A 15,867-nucleotide genomic window follows, 5' to 3' on the forward strand; every position below is an offset into this window, starting at 1 on the left:
GATCCCTTCTGTTGTCCGTGGTTGGTGGGAGGGGACCTAGCCAACAAGCTTCAGTGTTACCCCGATAAACTTACCTGGAGCAGCCAGTGCCAGGCAGCAACTGCCAAGGCAAACAGGATCATGGGGTGCATTAAAAGAGGTCTGGATACACATGATGAGAGCATTATACTGCCTCTGTACAAATCCCTAGTTAGACCGCACATGGAGTACTGTGTCCAGTTTTGGGCACCGGTGCTCAGGAAGGATATAATGGAACTAGAGAGAGTACAAAGGAGGGCAACAAAATTAATAAAGGGGATGGGAGAACTACAATACCCAGATAGATTAGCGAAATTAGGATTATTTAGTCTAGAAAAAAGACGACTGAGGGGCGATCTAATAACCATGTATAAGTATATAAGGGGACAATACAAATATCTCGCTGAGGATCTGTTTATACCAAGGAAGGTGACGGGCACAAGGGGGCATTCTTTGCGTCTGGAGGAGAGAAGGTTTTTCCACCAACATAGAAGAGGATTCTTTACTGTTAGGGCAGTGAGAATCTGGAATTGCTTGCCTGAGGAGGTGGTGATGGCGAACTCAGTCGAGGGGTTCAAGAGAGGCCTGGATGTCTTCCTGGAGCAGAACAATATTGTATCATACAATTATTAGGTTCTGTAGAAGGACGTAGATCTGGGGATTTATTATGATGGAATATAGGCTGAACTGGATGGACAAATGTCTTTTTTCGGCCTTACTAACTATGTTACTATGTTACCAACACACCATGGACTTGGACCCCATGTAAACGCCTGATACATGAGCGCTTTCTTGCTGCACTATCTGCAACATGATACCTGTTTAGAGAGGATGGTTCAGGAGTATCTCAAGCTCAATATCAATGCCATCAGGGGAATTTGGACCCTTTTGCATTTTGGTCTTCAAAAATGTAAGAGTGGCCTGAACTCGCCTGTCACGCCTTGCAGGTTTTGCCATGCACGGCAGCCAGCGTTCTCTCAGGACAAGTTTTCAGCGCTGCTGGTGGTGTCCGAACTGATAAGCTCATCCGGCTGTTCCCTGAAAGTATAGACCACCTAACTTTCATCAAGATGAATAAGTCATGGATCTCCAATAACTATTGCACCCCAGTCGCAGACTGGGCAGACTAGGCGATGGTGTAATTTTTAGTGTCATGCATTGATCACGCATTATTGCAGCCTGTTACGCCTTTGTCGTGGCTTCTATGCCTGCTGTTGCTACTGCTGCTGATGTTACAAACAATTTTTTGAAATGTGCAGACTCCAAACTGGTTCTCCATTTGGTTGGTTGCCTGTAGTACAAAGGGTTTCACAGGCCAATTATGCTATTTCTACTCTGGGGAAATTGACGACACTTTAGTGGTGTGTGACAATAATTTTTGAAAATCTGGAGACTCCAAGTTGGGTCTCCATCTGGTAGGTTGGCAGTAGTGGAAGGGGTGTCAGAGCTCCATTATACTATTTGAATTCTGGGGAAATTGATGCCATTTTAGTGGTGTATGACAATTTTTGGAAATGTGGAGATTACAAGTTTGGTCTCCATCTGGTGGGTAGTCTGTAGTGGATGGGGTGTCAGAGCACCATTATACTAATTCTACTCTGGGGAAATTGATGCCACCTTAGTGGTAGTGGCAATAATTTTTTGAAATGTTTGGACTCCAAGTTGGGTCTCCTTCATGTGTGTTGCCTGTAGCAGTAGGGCTTTCCAGACCGGCAGACCTGTCAGCTACCTGTGTTACTATGTGTAACAACTCTGCTGGCATCACGGCATGGCCTCTCATTTCTCACACACCATCTTACCCACTGCTCCAGGTCATGTTGTGGTCTCTGCTGCCGGCTCCATGCTCTGTGTCTCTTACTTTCTGCCTGCTCTCTGCATGCTTCCTGGCTGTGTGCATAGGGGGGAGGCGCCAGAACTCTGTTTCTTATAGAATCAGGGCACACTTGTCTAATGTGTTCCTGACCAATTACCAAGAGGTCTCCAGTATTTAGGGCAGCTCTACCCTGTGGACTGGACCTGTGCAATGTCTAAACTCAGTGTCTAGCTTCTGAGCGGCCAGGCATTGTGTGTTCCTCCTTCTCTGGAGGCTTCTCCTTGATCTTGTTTGTCTGCCCTTGTCTGAACTTTGTCCTACCTCTGTCTCCTTGTCTGTGGCTTCTTTCCCTGCTGTGTCTTTCTTTGTGTCCTCTATCTGCTTATGCTCTGCACTCTTGCGGCTCTGCACTCATGCGGCTCTGCCTGCTCTGTACCCTTGTGACATTGCCTGTGCTCCTCCGCTCTCTTGCAGCTTTACCTCTGCTCCACACGCCTGCGGTTCTGCTCCATTCCACTCTGCTCCACTCCTGCTGTTGCAGAAATCACTTGCTGCAGCTCCTCTCCGCACACCTTGCGATTCCGCTCTGCTTTACTTGTGCTGCTGCAGCAATCTCTTGCTGCAGCTCCTCTCCGCATGCCCTGCGGTTCCGCTTTGTCTTACTTCTACTGCTGCAGAATCTCTTGCTGCTCTACAGCTCTTATCCGCAGCCTTGCGGTTCTCCTCCTGTGTGAACAGGTCTCAACCTGTTCTTTCATACTTATTTCCCTCCTGCTTGTATCCGTACCTGCACCTCCTGTGTGAACAGGTCCCAACCTGTTCCGCCTTACTTCTTTCCTACCTGCTTGTTTCCGTACCTGCACCTCTTGTGTGAACAAGTCCAAACCTGTTCCGTCATACATCACTCTTTCCTGTCTGTTCTGGTACTAGCATCTGCTGTGTGAACAGGTCTCTACCTGTTCCTTCATACACCACACCAACCTGCCCTGTGTCTCAGCCGTGCCTGCCTGCCCTGTGTCTCAGCCATGGCTGCCTGCTCTGTGTCTCAGCCGTACCTGCCAGCTCTGTGTCTCTTCCGTACCTGCCAGCCCTGTTATGAACAGGTAATTCAGAACCACAATGGACATTGAAGTTCAGAGCACACAAAGTGACCTGACAAATATCAAAAACAAAGGACGAGCTCTGAGACGTGGGAACTCTGCTGACCGCAATCCCGAATCCTAACACACCACACTAGAGGTAGCCGTGGATTGCACCTAACGCTCCCTATGCAACTCGACACAGCCTGAGAAACTAACTAGCCCTGAAGATAGAAAAATAAGCCTACCTTGCCTCAGAGAAATTCCCCAAAGGAAAAGGCAGCCCCCCACATATAATGACTGTGAGTAAGATGAAAATACAAACACAGAGATGAAATAGATTTAGCAAAGTGAGGCCCGACTTACTGAATAGACCGAGGATAGGAAAGATAGCTTTGCGGTCAACACAAAAACCTACAAACAACCACGCAGAGGGGCAAAAAGACCCTCCGCACCGACTAACGGTACGGAGGTGCTCCCTCTGCGTCTCAGAGCTTCCAGCAAGCAAGAAAAACCAATATAGCAAGCTGGACAGAAAAAATAGCAAACAAAAATAACACAAGCAAAACTTAGCTTATGCAGGATAGACAGGCCACAGGAACGATCCAGGAGGAAGCAAGACCAATACTAGAACATTGACTGGAGGCCAGGATCAAAGCACCAGGTGGAGTCAAATAGAGCAGCACCTAACGACTTAACCTCATCACCTGAGGAAGGAACCTCAGAAGCCGCAGTACCACTCTCATCCACAGGAGGGAGCTTGGCCACAGAATTCACAACAGTACCCCCCCTTGAGGAGGGGTCACCGAACCCCCAGGCCGACGAGGATGAGCCACATGAAAGGCATGAACCAGATCGGCAGCATGGACATCAGAGGCAAAGACCCAGGAATTATCTTCCTGACCATAACCTTTCCACTTAACCAGATACTGGAGTTTCCGTCTCGAAACACGAGAATCCAAAATTTTCTCCACTATATACTCCAATTCCCCTTCAACCAAAACCGGAGCAGGAGGATCAATTGATGGAACCACAGGTGCCACGTATCTCCGCAACAATGACCTATGGAACACAATATGGATGGAAAAAGAAGCTGGAAGAGTCAAACGAAAAGACACAGGATTAAGAACCTCAGAAATCCTATATGGACCAATGAAACGAGGCTTAAATTTAGGAGAGGAAACCTTCATAGGAATATAACGAGATGACAACCAAACCAAATCCCCAACATGAATTCGGGGACCCACACAGCGCCTGCGGTTAGCGAAACGTTGAGCCTTCTCCTGGGACAAAGTCAGATTGTCCACTACATGAGTCCAAATCTGCTGCAACCTATCCACCACAGTATCCACACCAGGACAGTCCGAAGACTCAACCTGCCCTGAAGAGAAACGAGGGTGGAACCCAGAATTGCAGAAAAACGGCGAAACCAAAGTAGCCGAGCTGGCCCGATTATTATGGGCGAACTCAGCCAAAGGCAAAAAGGACACCCAATCATCCTGATCAGCAGAAACAAAACATCTCAGATATGTTTCCAAGGTCTGATTGGTTCGTTCAGTCTGGCCATTTGTCTGAGGATGGAAAGCCGAGGAAAAAGACAAATCAATGCCCATCCTAGCACAAAAGGCTCGCCAAAACCTCGAAACAAACTGGGAACCTCTGTCAGAAACGATGTTCTCTGGAATGCCATGTAAATTAACCACATGCTGGAAAAACAACGGCACCAAATCAGAGGAGGAAGGCAATTTAGACAAGGGCACCAAATGGACCATCTTAGAGAAGTGATCACAAACCACCCAAATGACCGACATTCTTTGAGAGACGGGGAGATCCGAAATAAAATCCATAGAGATATGTGTCCAAGGCCTCTTCGGGACCGGCAAGGGCAAAAGCAACCCACTGGCACGAGAACAGCAGGGCTTAGCCCGAGCACAAATCCCACAGGACTGCACAAAAGAACGCACATCCCTCGACAGAGACGGCCACCAAAAGGATCTAGCCACCAAATCTCTGGTACCAAAGATTCCAGGATGACCAGCCAACACCGAACAATGAACCTCAGAGATCACTTTATTCGTCCACCTATCAGGGACAAACAGTTTCTCCGCTAGGCAACGGTCAGGTTTATTAGCCTGAAATTTTTGCAGCACCCGCCGCAAATCAGGGGAGATGGCAGACAAAATTACCCCCTCTTTGAGAATACCCGCCAGCTCAGGCAAACCCGGAGAATCGGGCACAAAACTCCTAGACAGGGCATCCGCCTTCACATTTTTAGAGCCCGGAAGGTACGAAACCACAAAGTCAAAACGGGAGAAAAACAGCGACCAACGAGCCTGTCTAGGATTCAACCGTCTGGCAGACTCGAGATAAGTCAAGTTTTTGTGATCAGTCAAGACCACCACGCGATGCTTAGCTCCTTCAAGCCAATGACGCCACTCCTCGAATGCCCACTTCATGGCTAGCAACTCTCGATTGCCAACATCATAATTTCGCTCAGCAGGCGAAAATTTCCTGGAAAAGAAGGCGCATGGTTTCATCACCGAGCAATCAGAACTTCTCTGCGACAAAACAGCCCCTGCTCCAATTTCGGAAGCATCAACCTCGAACTGGAACGGAAGCGAAACATCTGGTTGGCACAACACAGGGGCAGAAGAAAAACGACGCTTCAACTCCTGAAAAGCTTCCACAGCAGCAGAAGACCAATTGACCACATCAGCACCCTTCTTGGTTAAATCAGTCAACGGTTTAGCAATGCTAGAAAAATTAGCGATGAAGCGACGATAAAAATTAGCAAAGCCCAGGAACTTCTGCAGACTCTTCAGAGATGTTGGCTGAGTCCAATCATAAATAGCCTGAACTTTAACAGGGTCCATCTCGATAGTAGAAGGAGAAAAAATGAACCCCAAAAATGAAATCTTCTGAACACCAAAGAGACACTTTGACCCCTTCACAAACAAAGAATTAGCACGCAGGACCTGGAACACCATTCTGACCTGCTTCACATGAGACTCCCAATCATCCGAGAAGACCAAAATATCATCCAAGTATACAATCAGGAATTTATCCAGGTACTCTCGGAAGATGTCATGCATAAAGGACTGAAACACTGATGGAGCATTAGAAAGTCCGAAAGGCATAACCAGGTACTCAAAATGGCCTTCGGGCGTATTAAATGCTGTTTTCCATTCATCGCCCCGTTTAATACGCACAAGATTATACGCACCACGAAGATCTATCTTGGTGAACCAACTAGCCCCCTTAATCCGAGCAAACAAATCAGACAGCAGCGGCAAGGGGTACTGAAATTTGACCGTAATTTTATTTAGAAGGCGGTAATCAATACAAGGTCTCAGCGAACCATCCTTCTTGGCCACAAAAAAGAACCCCGCTCCCAATGGCGACGATGACGGGCGAAGATGACCCTTCTCCAAAGACTCCTTCACGTAACTCAGCATAGCGGCGTGCTCAGGTACAGATAAATTAAACAGTCGACCCTTAGGAAACTTACTACCAGGAATCAAATCAATAGCACAATCACAATCCCTATGCGGAGGTAGGGCATTGGACTTGGGCTCATCGAATACATCCCGGTAATCAGACAAGAACTCTGGGACCTCAGAAGGGGTGGATGATGAGATAGACAGAAATGGAACATCACCATGTACCCCCTGACAACCCCAGCTGGACACAGACATAGATTTCCAATCTAATACTGGGTTATGGACTTGTAGCCATGGCAACCCCAACACGACCACATCATGGAGATTATGCAACACCAGAAAGCGAATATCCTCCTGGTGCGCAGGAGGCATGCACATGGTCAGCTGTGTCCAATACTGAGGCTTATTCTTGGCCAAAGGTGTAGCATCAATTCCTCTCAATGGAATAGGACACTGCAAGGGCTCCAAGACAAACCCACAGCGCCTAGCAAACTCCAAGTCCATCAAATTCAGGGCAGCGCCTGAATCCACAAATGCCATGACAGAATAGGAAGACAAAGAGCAGATCAAAGTAGCGGACAAAAGAAATTTCGACTGTACCGTACCAATGGTGGCAGACCTAGCGAACCGCTTAGTGCGCTTAGGACAATCGGAGATAGCATGAGTGGAATCACCACAGTAGAAACACAGCCCATTCTGACGTCTGTGTTCCTGCCTTTCAGCTCTGGTCAAAGTCCTATCGCACTGCATAGGCTCAGGTTCATGCTCAGATAATACCGCCAAATGGTGCACAGATTTACGCTCGCGCAAGCGTCGACCGATCTGAATGGCCAAAGACATAGACTCATTCAGACCAGCAGGCATAGGAAATCCCACCATGACATCCTTAAGGGCTTCAGAGAGACCCTTTCTGAAAATAGCTGCCAGCGCACATTCATTCCATTGAGTGAGCACGGACCACTTTCTAAACTTCTGACAATAAATCTCTATCTCATCCTGACCCTGACACAGAGCCAGCAAATTTTTCTCTGCCTGATCCACTGAATTAGGTTCGTCGTACAGCAATCCGAGCGCCAGAAAAAACGCATCAATATTACATAATGCAGGATCTCCTGGCGCAAGGGAAAATGCCCAGTCTTGAGGGTCGCCACGTAATAAAGAAATAATGATCTTAACTTGTTGAACTGGGTCACCAGAGGAGCGGGGTTTCAAAGCCAGAAATAGTTTACAATTATTTTTAAAATTCAAAAATTTAGCTCTATCTCCAGAAAATAACTCAGGAATAGGAATTTTAGGTTCTAACATAGGATTCTGAACCACAAAATCTTGAATATTCTGTACATTTATAGCGAGATTATCCATCAAAGAGAGCAGACCTTGAATGTCCATGTCCACACCTGTGTTCTGAACCATCCTGATATAAAGGGGAAAAGAAAGACAGAACACAGTGCAAAGAAAAAAAAAATGGTCTCAGAACTTCTCTTTTCCCTCTATTGAGAAGCATTAGTACTTTGGGCCTCCAGTACTGTTATGAACAGGTAATTCAGAACCACAATGGACATTGAAGTTCAGAGCACACAAAGTGACCTGACAAATGCCAAAAACAAAGGACGAGCTCTGAGACTTGGGAACTCTGCTGACCGCAATTCCTAATCCTAACACACCACACTAGAGGTAGCCGTGGATTGCGCCTAACGCTCCCTATGCAACTCGACAGAGCCTGAGAAACTAACTAGCCCTGAAGATAGAAAAATAAGCCTACCTTGCCTCAGAGAAATTCCCCAAAGGAAAAGGCAGCCCCCCACATATAATGACTGTGAGTAAGATGAAAATACAAACACAGAGATGAAATAGATTTAGCAAAGTGAGGCCCGACTTACTGAATAGACCGAGGATAGGAAAGATAGCTTTGCGGTCAACACAAAAACCTACAAACAACCACGCAGAGGGGCAAAAAGACCCTCCGCACCGACTAACGGTACGGAGGTGCTCCCTCTGCGTCTCAGAGCTTCCAGCAAGCAAGAAAAACCAATATAGCAAGCTGGACAGAAAAAATAGCAAACAAAAATAACACAAGCAAAACTTAGCTTATGCAGGATAGACAGGCCACAGGAACGATCCAGGAGGAAGCAAGACCAATACTAGAACATTGACTGGAGGCCAGGATCAAAGCACCAGGTGGAGTTAAATAGAGCAGCACCTAACGACTTAACCTCATCACCTGAGGAAGGAACCTCAGAAGCCGCAGTACCACTCTCATCCACAGGAGGGAGCTTGGCCACAGAATTCACAACACAGCCCTGTGTCTCTGCCGTACCTGCCAGCCCTGTGTCTCTGCCAGCCCTGTGTCTCAGCCGTGCCAGCCTACTCATCTGAGTTTCATCTGTGCTCATCTGCCAGTCCTGCCTGATGCCCGCACCTGTCTTAGTGTTCTCCAAGTGAAATCAGTAGCCACAGCCAGACACCACCCTGGAGTAGCACCCGCACAAGTCTGACCTCACCATCAGAGGCTCCAGAGAAGACTAAGGCAGCTGTCATAGTCACGCCCCTTCCAGGGTAGTTTGGTTCGTGGCACAGTGGGGCCATAAACCCCCTAGCTCACTCCCAACAGTCAGGGCATGAGCGTGACACTATCCTTAAATGTTTCTAACAATAGTAGTCTACGAAGCTGATATTTGTACCACCTGAGTGTGGCTGACCTAAAAAGCAGGTTGAGCTGTTGCATGAGGTATCAGGGTTCCCAGCACAGCAGGCTTACACTGGTCCCTCACCTACCACATCTTAATTTAAACTTAAATTAAAAACTATATATGCTGGCCCAGACCCTGATACATCAGGCATGGCCCATGGCTGTCTGCTGCTGTGTCATTATCAAATTTATACGGTGGGTTAATTGAACAGTCAACTACCTGTGTTGCTATCCTTACATTTTTATACCAAGAGTAGTATACGAATCTGATGTTTGTGGCACTTGAGTGTGGTTGAGTAAAAAGGCAGTTTGAGCTGTTGCATGAGTTATCAGGGCTTCCAGCAAAGCAGGCCTACACCAGTCCCTCACCCACCTCTTCTTAATTGAAACTTAAATTCAAATCTGTAAATGCCTGCCCAGACCCTGATACCTCATGCATGACCCATGGCAGACGACTGCTGTGCCATTATCAATTGATGCCACTTTTCCTGTTGTCTGCCCCTAATTTTTGAAAATGTTTGGACTCCAAGTTGGGTCTCCTTCATGTGTGTTGGCTGAATTTTGAAGGACACTCAGTGCACCAGGGTGATATCCGTCACTCATCCACCTTTTACTGATCAATGTTTCACCTAGAAATACTGATCCAAGCCCTGTCCCATGCATCCATGCTGCACAATTATACTATTTGTACTCTGGGTCAATTGATGCCACTTTTCCTTGTGTCTGCCCTTAATTTTACCTTTTTTGGGAAGATTTTTCCTCCCCCCCAAGGGTGTTACCTCTGAGTTTGGTTTTGCCTCCCTTTGAATTCAATGGGGTTCGGGTATATTCAACCAACCTTGAAAGGTTTGCTAATCTCTAATTATAACAATACTATGTGACTTTGACCCCTGCGACCTATGTGACTTCTCAATGCCACTGTGGCTGGTGGGACGCTATTGACCATTCCAGTCATGTGTCATCAGTATTCACAGAAATAAGGAGAGTAAAGGCAAGGAGATCTTAGAATCATGGAAACGCCATAAATGCACAAATTAGATGTGTATTGGAGCAAAGAAACTAAAAGGCTGTGGGAATGAGTGGCTTAATGGAGTAGAACTCGTGTCTTGTGTCTCTGATGAAAATTTCTGATTGGCTTCAATGAAGGTTCTTGGCTTTACATTTGCATGGGCGTTACCGAACAAACTGCAGAGGTTGCACCAAGGCAATAGTGAGTGGCTCTAAGGGGTTGGCCATTTTGTCTTTATATTAACAGATGTGTTGGGGACATAATTTTTTGGTACTTACCTATGTAATAGTGTCCCCCTCACAATAGTTTGACATGTTCTTCTCTCATCAATGCAGATTTCCTCACAGACTGTACAGCTCTCCAGTCCATAAAGTGCTTGCTGATAGAGGAGCTTGTCCATCAGCCTCCACCAGTAGAAAAGTATCTCACATAGGAATGCTGCTTTTCTGTTGGATGAGGCTGATGGACAGGTTTGGTCACAAGGTCCTCCATCACCTTTATGGACAGAAGAGCTGGTCACCTTGAGGAAAGCCCCTTTAATGTTTCTACTAAAGACTGAGATAAGTCAGAATTTCACAGTAATTGCTGTTTCTCTCTTATCATCTTAGAATACCCCTTCCTCAAGCACCACCAATGGACACCCTCCAGCATGTGGTTGTGGAAGCTTTTGGGGTGGCCATTGTTGGATATGCAGTGTCGATATTTCTTGCTTACAACTCATCCAAAAAGTTTAAATACCCAGTGTGTGAAAATCAGGTAAACCGCACTTATGTTTTATTGAAGTGATGTATTTGGTGATTAAGGTCACGTTCACACGTTCAGTATTCGGTCAGTATTTTACATCAGTAATTTTAAGCAAAAATCAGGAGTGGAACAATCAGAGGAAAAGTATAACAGAAACATGTCACCACTTCTGGATTTTTCACCCACTCCTGGTTTTGGCTTACAAATACTGACCTAAAAAACTGACCAAATACCGAAGGTGTGAACATCGCCTAAATGTAACATTATGCTGTGATCATGAAAAAAGTACGGCAATAGCCCAGAACATGACAAAAACTTCACAAAGTCAAGGTAGGAGGTTGAAATAGCTGCCTGGTTATTATGGAGTTTAGATTGTCATAAAAAGGCATAAACTTGCCAGGATAGAAAAGCAGCACTGATTTTACTAATACTACCCCTAACAAAAATTTTGGAATCACCGACCTTGGAGGATGTTCATTCAGTTGTTTAATTTTGTAGAAAAAAAGCAGATCACAGACATGGCACAAAACTAAAGTCATTTCAAATAGCAATTTTCTGGCTTTAAGAAACACTAAAAGAAATCAAGAACAAAAAATGTGGTAGTCCGTAATGGTCACTTTTTTAACCAAGCATTGGGAAAAAAATATGGAATCAGTCAATTCTGAGGAAAAAAAATTATGGAATCATGAAAAACCAATAAACAAAAAAATACTCCAACACATCACTAGTATTTTGTTGCACCACCTCTGGCTTTTATAACAGCTTGCAGTCTCTGAGGCATGGACTAAATGAGTGTCACACAGGACTCTTCATCAATCTGGATCCAACTTTCTCTGATTGCTGTTGCCAGATCAGCTTTGCAGGTTTGAGCCTTGTCATGGACCATTTTCTTCAAATTCAACCAAAGATTTTCGATTGGATTGAGATCCGGACTATTTGCAGGCCATGACATTGACCTTATGTGTCTTTTTTCAATGAATATTTTAACAGTTTTTGCTCTATGGCAGGATTCATTATCATCTTGAAAAATGATTTCATCATCCCCAAACATCCCTTCAATTGATGGGATAAGAAAAGTGTCCAAAATATCAACATAAACTTGTGCATGTATTGAAGATGTAAAGACAGCCATCTCCCCAGTGCCTTTACCTGACATGCATTCCCATATCATCAATGACTGTGGAAATTTGCATGTTCTCTTCAGGCAGTCATCTTTGTAAATCTCATTGTAACGGCACCAAACAAAAGTTTCAGCATCATCACCTTGCCCAATGCAGATTCGTGATTCATCACTGAATATGAATTTCATCCAGTCATCCACAGTCCATGATTGCTTTTCCTTAGCCCATTGTAACCTTGTTTTTTTTCTGTTTAGGTGTTAATGATGGCTTTCCTTTAGTTTTTCTGTATGTAAATCCCATTTCCTTTAGGCGGTTTCTTACAGTTCGGTCACAGACGTGGACTCCAGTTTCCACCCAATTGTTCTTCATTTGTTTTGTTGCGCATTTCCTGTTTTGGAGACATATTGCTTTAAGTTTCCGGTCTTGACGCTTTGATGTCTTCCTTGGTCTACCAGTATGTTTGCCTTTAACAACCTTCCCATGTTGTTTGTATTTGGTCCAGATTTTAGACACAGCTGACTGTGAGCAACCAACATCTTTTGCAACATTGCGTGATGATTTACCCTCTTTTAAGAGTTTGATAATCCTCTCCTTTGTTTCAATTGGCATATCTCGTGTTAGAGCCATGATTCATGTCAGTCCACTTGGTGTAACAGCTCTCCAAGGTGTGATCACTCCTTTTTAGATGCAGACTAATGAGCAGATCTAATTTGATGCAGGTGTTAGTTTTGGGAATGAAAATTTACAGGGTGATTCCATAATTTTTTCCTCAGAATTGAGCAATTCCATAATTTTTTCCCTATGCTTGGTTAAAAATGTAACCATTACTGACTGCCACATTTTTTGTTCTTGATTTCTTTTAGTGTTTCCTAAAGCCAGAAAGTTGCCATTTGAAATGATTTTAGTTTTGTGCCATGTCTGTGATCTCCTTTTTTTCTACAAAATTAAACAACTGAATGAACATCCCCCAAGGTCGGTGATTCCATAATTTTTGCCAGGGGTTGTAGTCATCTTATTACATTGTTCTGCTGTTGCTAATTTTTTTGGGGACTAGGAGATTACATGAAGGAATATTCCCAGAATGCAAAGTTATCACCATTAACTGGATCTTTGCTCTGTTCATTGTCTATGGGAATGCCACAACATTTCTGGATTAACAAATGTCACAATAAGGCTACGTTTCCACAATGAGTTTTTGATGAGTTTTTGATGCTGCTTATTTTCATTGAGCAAAAAACAAAGCGTCTTCCAACGTGGATGAGATTTATAGAATTCTTCTGCCCCGTGTGCTTTTTTAAAATTTTTTATACAGCGCAAAATGATCCGCGATGCATGTCTCAAATCTGCAAAATGTCAGTTTCTTCTCTTCTGAATATACTGAGTTTTATGTGTGAATTTTTCTCATTACATTGCATCAGCTGAGGAAAATCCACAATTAATAAACCCATGTAATCTGCACGACTGTATCAATAAAGTATTATCAAAGCCAAATACCAGGACTTATCAAAAACAAAAGCAGCTTTATTCAAAACAAGACATATGAAAAAAGACAAAAACTGCAGCGTCAAAAATGCAATGAAAAAACACAAGTAACATAATTTAGATAATAGGTGCAGAAAATCTACAACATCAAAAACTCCCCAAATACTCATTGTGGGAATGTAGTATAACCAATTTATTCAGCATTTCCCCCTTTTTTGCATTGGGAGTTAAGAGGTGCTAGTGAAATAATGCCAGGTGTCAGGCATGGTCAGCAGGTATTGTGTATTCTGTCCTAATAATTAGAATTGGACGAGTGCGTTATAACTGCCAATGCCTGGCAAGTTGCTGAGAGACACCACATCAATAATGTCTCTCTCCTCCTGATGCAAAGTGAGACAACTTTGGAGAAATTAGATTATTTCGAACCCACTGATTTGTCTGTGCAGTCCAGATTTTCCAAATATTTCTACTCCTTAATCCTCCGTATTTTATCAGCCCACTGCATCTTGAACTTGACCTTGTCACTATCACTAACAAACTCCAACTGCCTTCAATCAGGAAGCAGTCTGCTTTACCTGGCACTATCCCCTCCCCCTGTGGGTTAGTCCCAAACATTAACTGTATCCTGTACTAATGTCCTAGCTTACCGACAGTCATTATCTTTATTCTAAGCACTAAACTTTGTTTTATCCTGTGCTTACCCTGCACTATACTCTACTCACATTATGCATTATGTACACAAGTTGGGCCGGACATAGATCTCCCTGAGAATGTGTTTCCAGGGCTTAATGTAAATGAAAGGGGGTGTTACAAGTGTGAAACATGTAGATCAGGAGAACAGACTGTCTGTCATTACATGTCTCACACTGGTAACACCTCCTTTCATTTAAAATGAGCCTTGAAGCAAGTCCTCAGGGAGATCTATGTCTGTCCCATAGATCTTAACAGCTCATTTACATATGAAGAAAAATGTGGCATTCTCTGGAATAAAACATCGGATTATAGACATTAAGATATCTGTCACGTAAAGCAAGGGACAATGGGCTCCTATCCTGTCCCTCGAGCTAGAGGAACCCTAGGCTATGCCTGTCTCCCGGGTTACACCTGATGGTGGAGATATTGGGGTCTCGTTCCTCACTAAGCTCCTGTTTAAACACTTATCTGTTTCCTTCAAAACCCAGGAAGGTTTGGGACAGAAGCGTATGTGGTTACCCAAACCAGACAAACAGGGGTAAACTACAATAATACAAAAACACAGAGTGGGAAACAAGGAAGAAAAAAGTGGGAAAAAAATGAGAAGAGGATTAGGAGGAAACACTCTAACCAAAACACGGAGAATTGTCCTAACTACAACTTCAATCACGTGATACAAACTCTGAACACTCCAACAACTCCATACCTGGAAGTGGTAAACTATCACTGACAAGGTCAGAAGCCAGGAGGAGTTTTCGTAAACCTGCAGGGAGTAAGGAACTCAGAACAGTTCATACAACCCAAGAAAGGGAACTCCAGGAGTCCAACTAAGCAGTTTAACCCTTGCAACACCAGAGCAAAGAAAGTCAGAACTGCTAATAGGATGGTGAAGCCGTTCTAACTATTGCAGGTATATGTGTCACCAGACACCGCTATCGTCTGACCCAACTCTGTGGCAGTTTCCCTGTGACGGTATCATTTTATTCGGCTTCCTATGACCTGCATGCCCACATAGACAGCTTAAGAGGGTTGGTGCTAGTGACTGATTCCCTTTATATTCTAAATAATGAGATCACAGATCGATTACAAAGTCCATCATGTACCTAGGACATCATCATTCATCTCGATTGAATGTTTAGAGGAATTAGAACATTTTGCCAACATCTGGTTGGGAAGACTTAACCCTTTCTTTCTTGCAGGAACTCTTTGCCCATGGACTCAGCAATATTATCCCATCATTTTTCTTTTGCATTCCAAATTCAGGAGCCCCTGTCCGTACTTTTCTGTTATATAGCATGGGATCGAAAACCCAGGTCAGCATCCTTTGTTGTCAGTGTTATGTGGATGAATATGTAAAGCTAAGGCTCAGGACAGACCAAGTGGTGCCCATTCGACAGAAAGACCTCCTGATGTACATGCCAATATGCCCACAGACTTCCATAGCCAAGCAGAAAACAAAACAGTGTCCATTAGGATATATTTGGCTGGATTACATCAGGATCTCTCAGCCCTAAATATACTATACAACATGCACAGCTATGCTTTCCAGTGTGATTGTGCACAGAGTGAGTTATTGGCATATCATTCCATATGATTAGGGCTCACGCTTGGTGGACTGTTTCCAGCATAGCAAAACATTATGCGCACAGTCCAGTTTACTACAGATTTATGGACCAGCAATGACTAATTTTAGGAAAAAAACATATTTTACAGTTTAGAGAAGTAACGGTCCTCTACCAAAAGTAAGCAAAAACTTGGGGTGATAGATCCCATAGCAAT

At 44.3% G+C, this 15,867-nt stretch overlaps 1 protein-coding gene across 1 annotated transcript in view; it reads left to right on the forward strand.

The window, feature by feature from the left end:
• The window catches only part of SLC26A7 (solute carrier family 26 member 7), a 102,515-nt gene that overhangs the window by 30,025 nt on the left and 56,623 nt on the right, over positions 1 to 15,867 (forward strand). Inside the window, exons 7-8 of the mRNA XM_069728980.1 lie at positions 10,657 to 10,804; positions 15,288 to 15,401. Of these exons, the coding sequence (XP_069585081.1) occupies positions 10,657 to 10,804; positions 15,288 to 15,401 (262 nt within the window). The remainder of the gene's footprint in view (positions 1 to 10,656; positions 10,805 to 15,287; positions 15,402 to 15,867) is intronic.

This window comes from Ranitomeya imitator, chromosome 6 (genome assembly GCF_032444005.1).
Source record: "Ranitomeya imitator isolate aRanImi1 chromosome 6, aRanImi1.pri, whole genome shotgun sequence".
NCBI classification, from domain to species: Eukaryota; Metazoa; Chordata; class Amphibia; order Anura; family Dendrobatidae; genus Ranitomeya; species Ranitomeya imitator.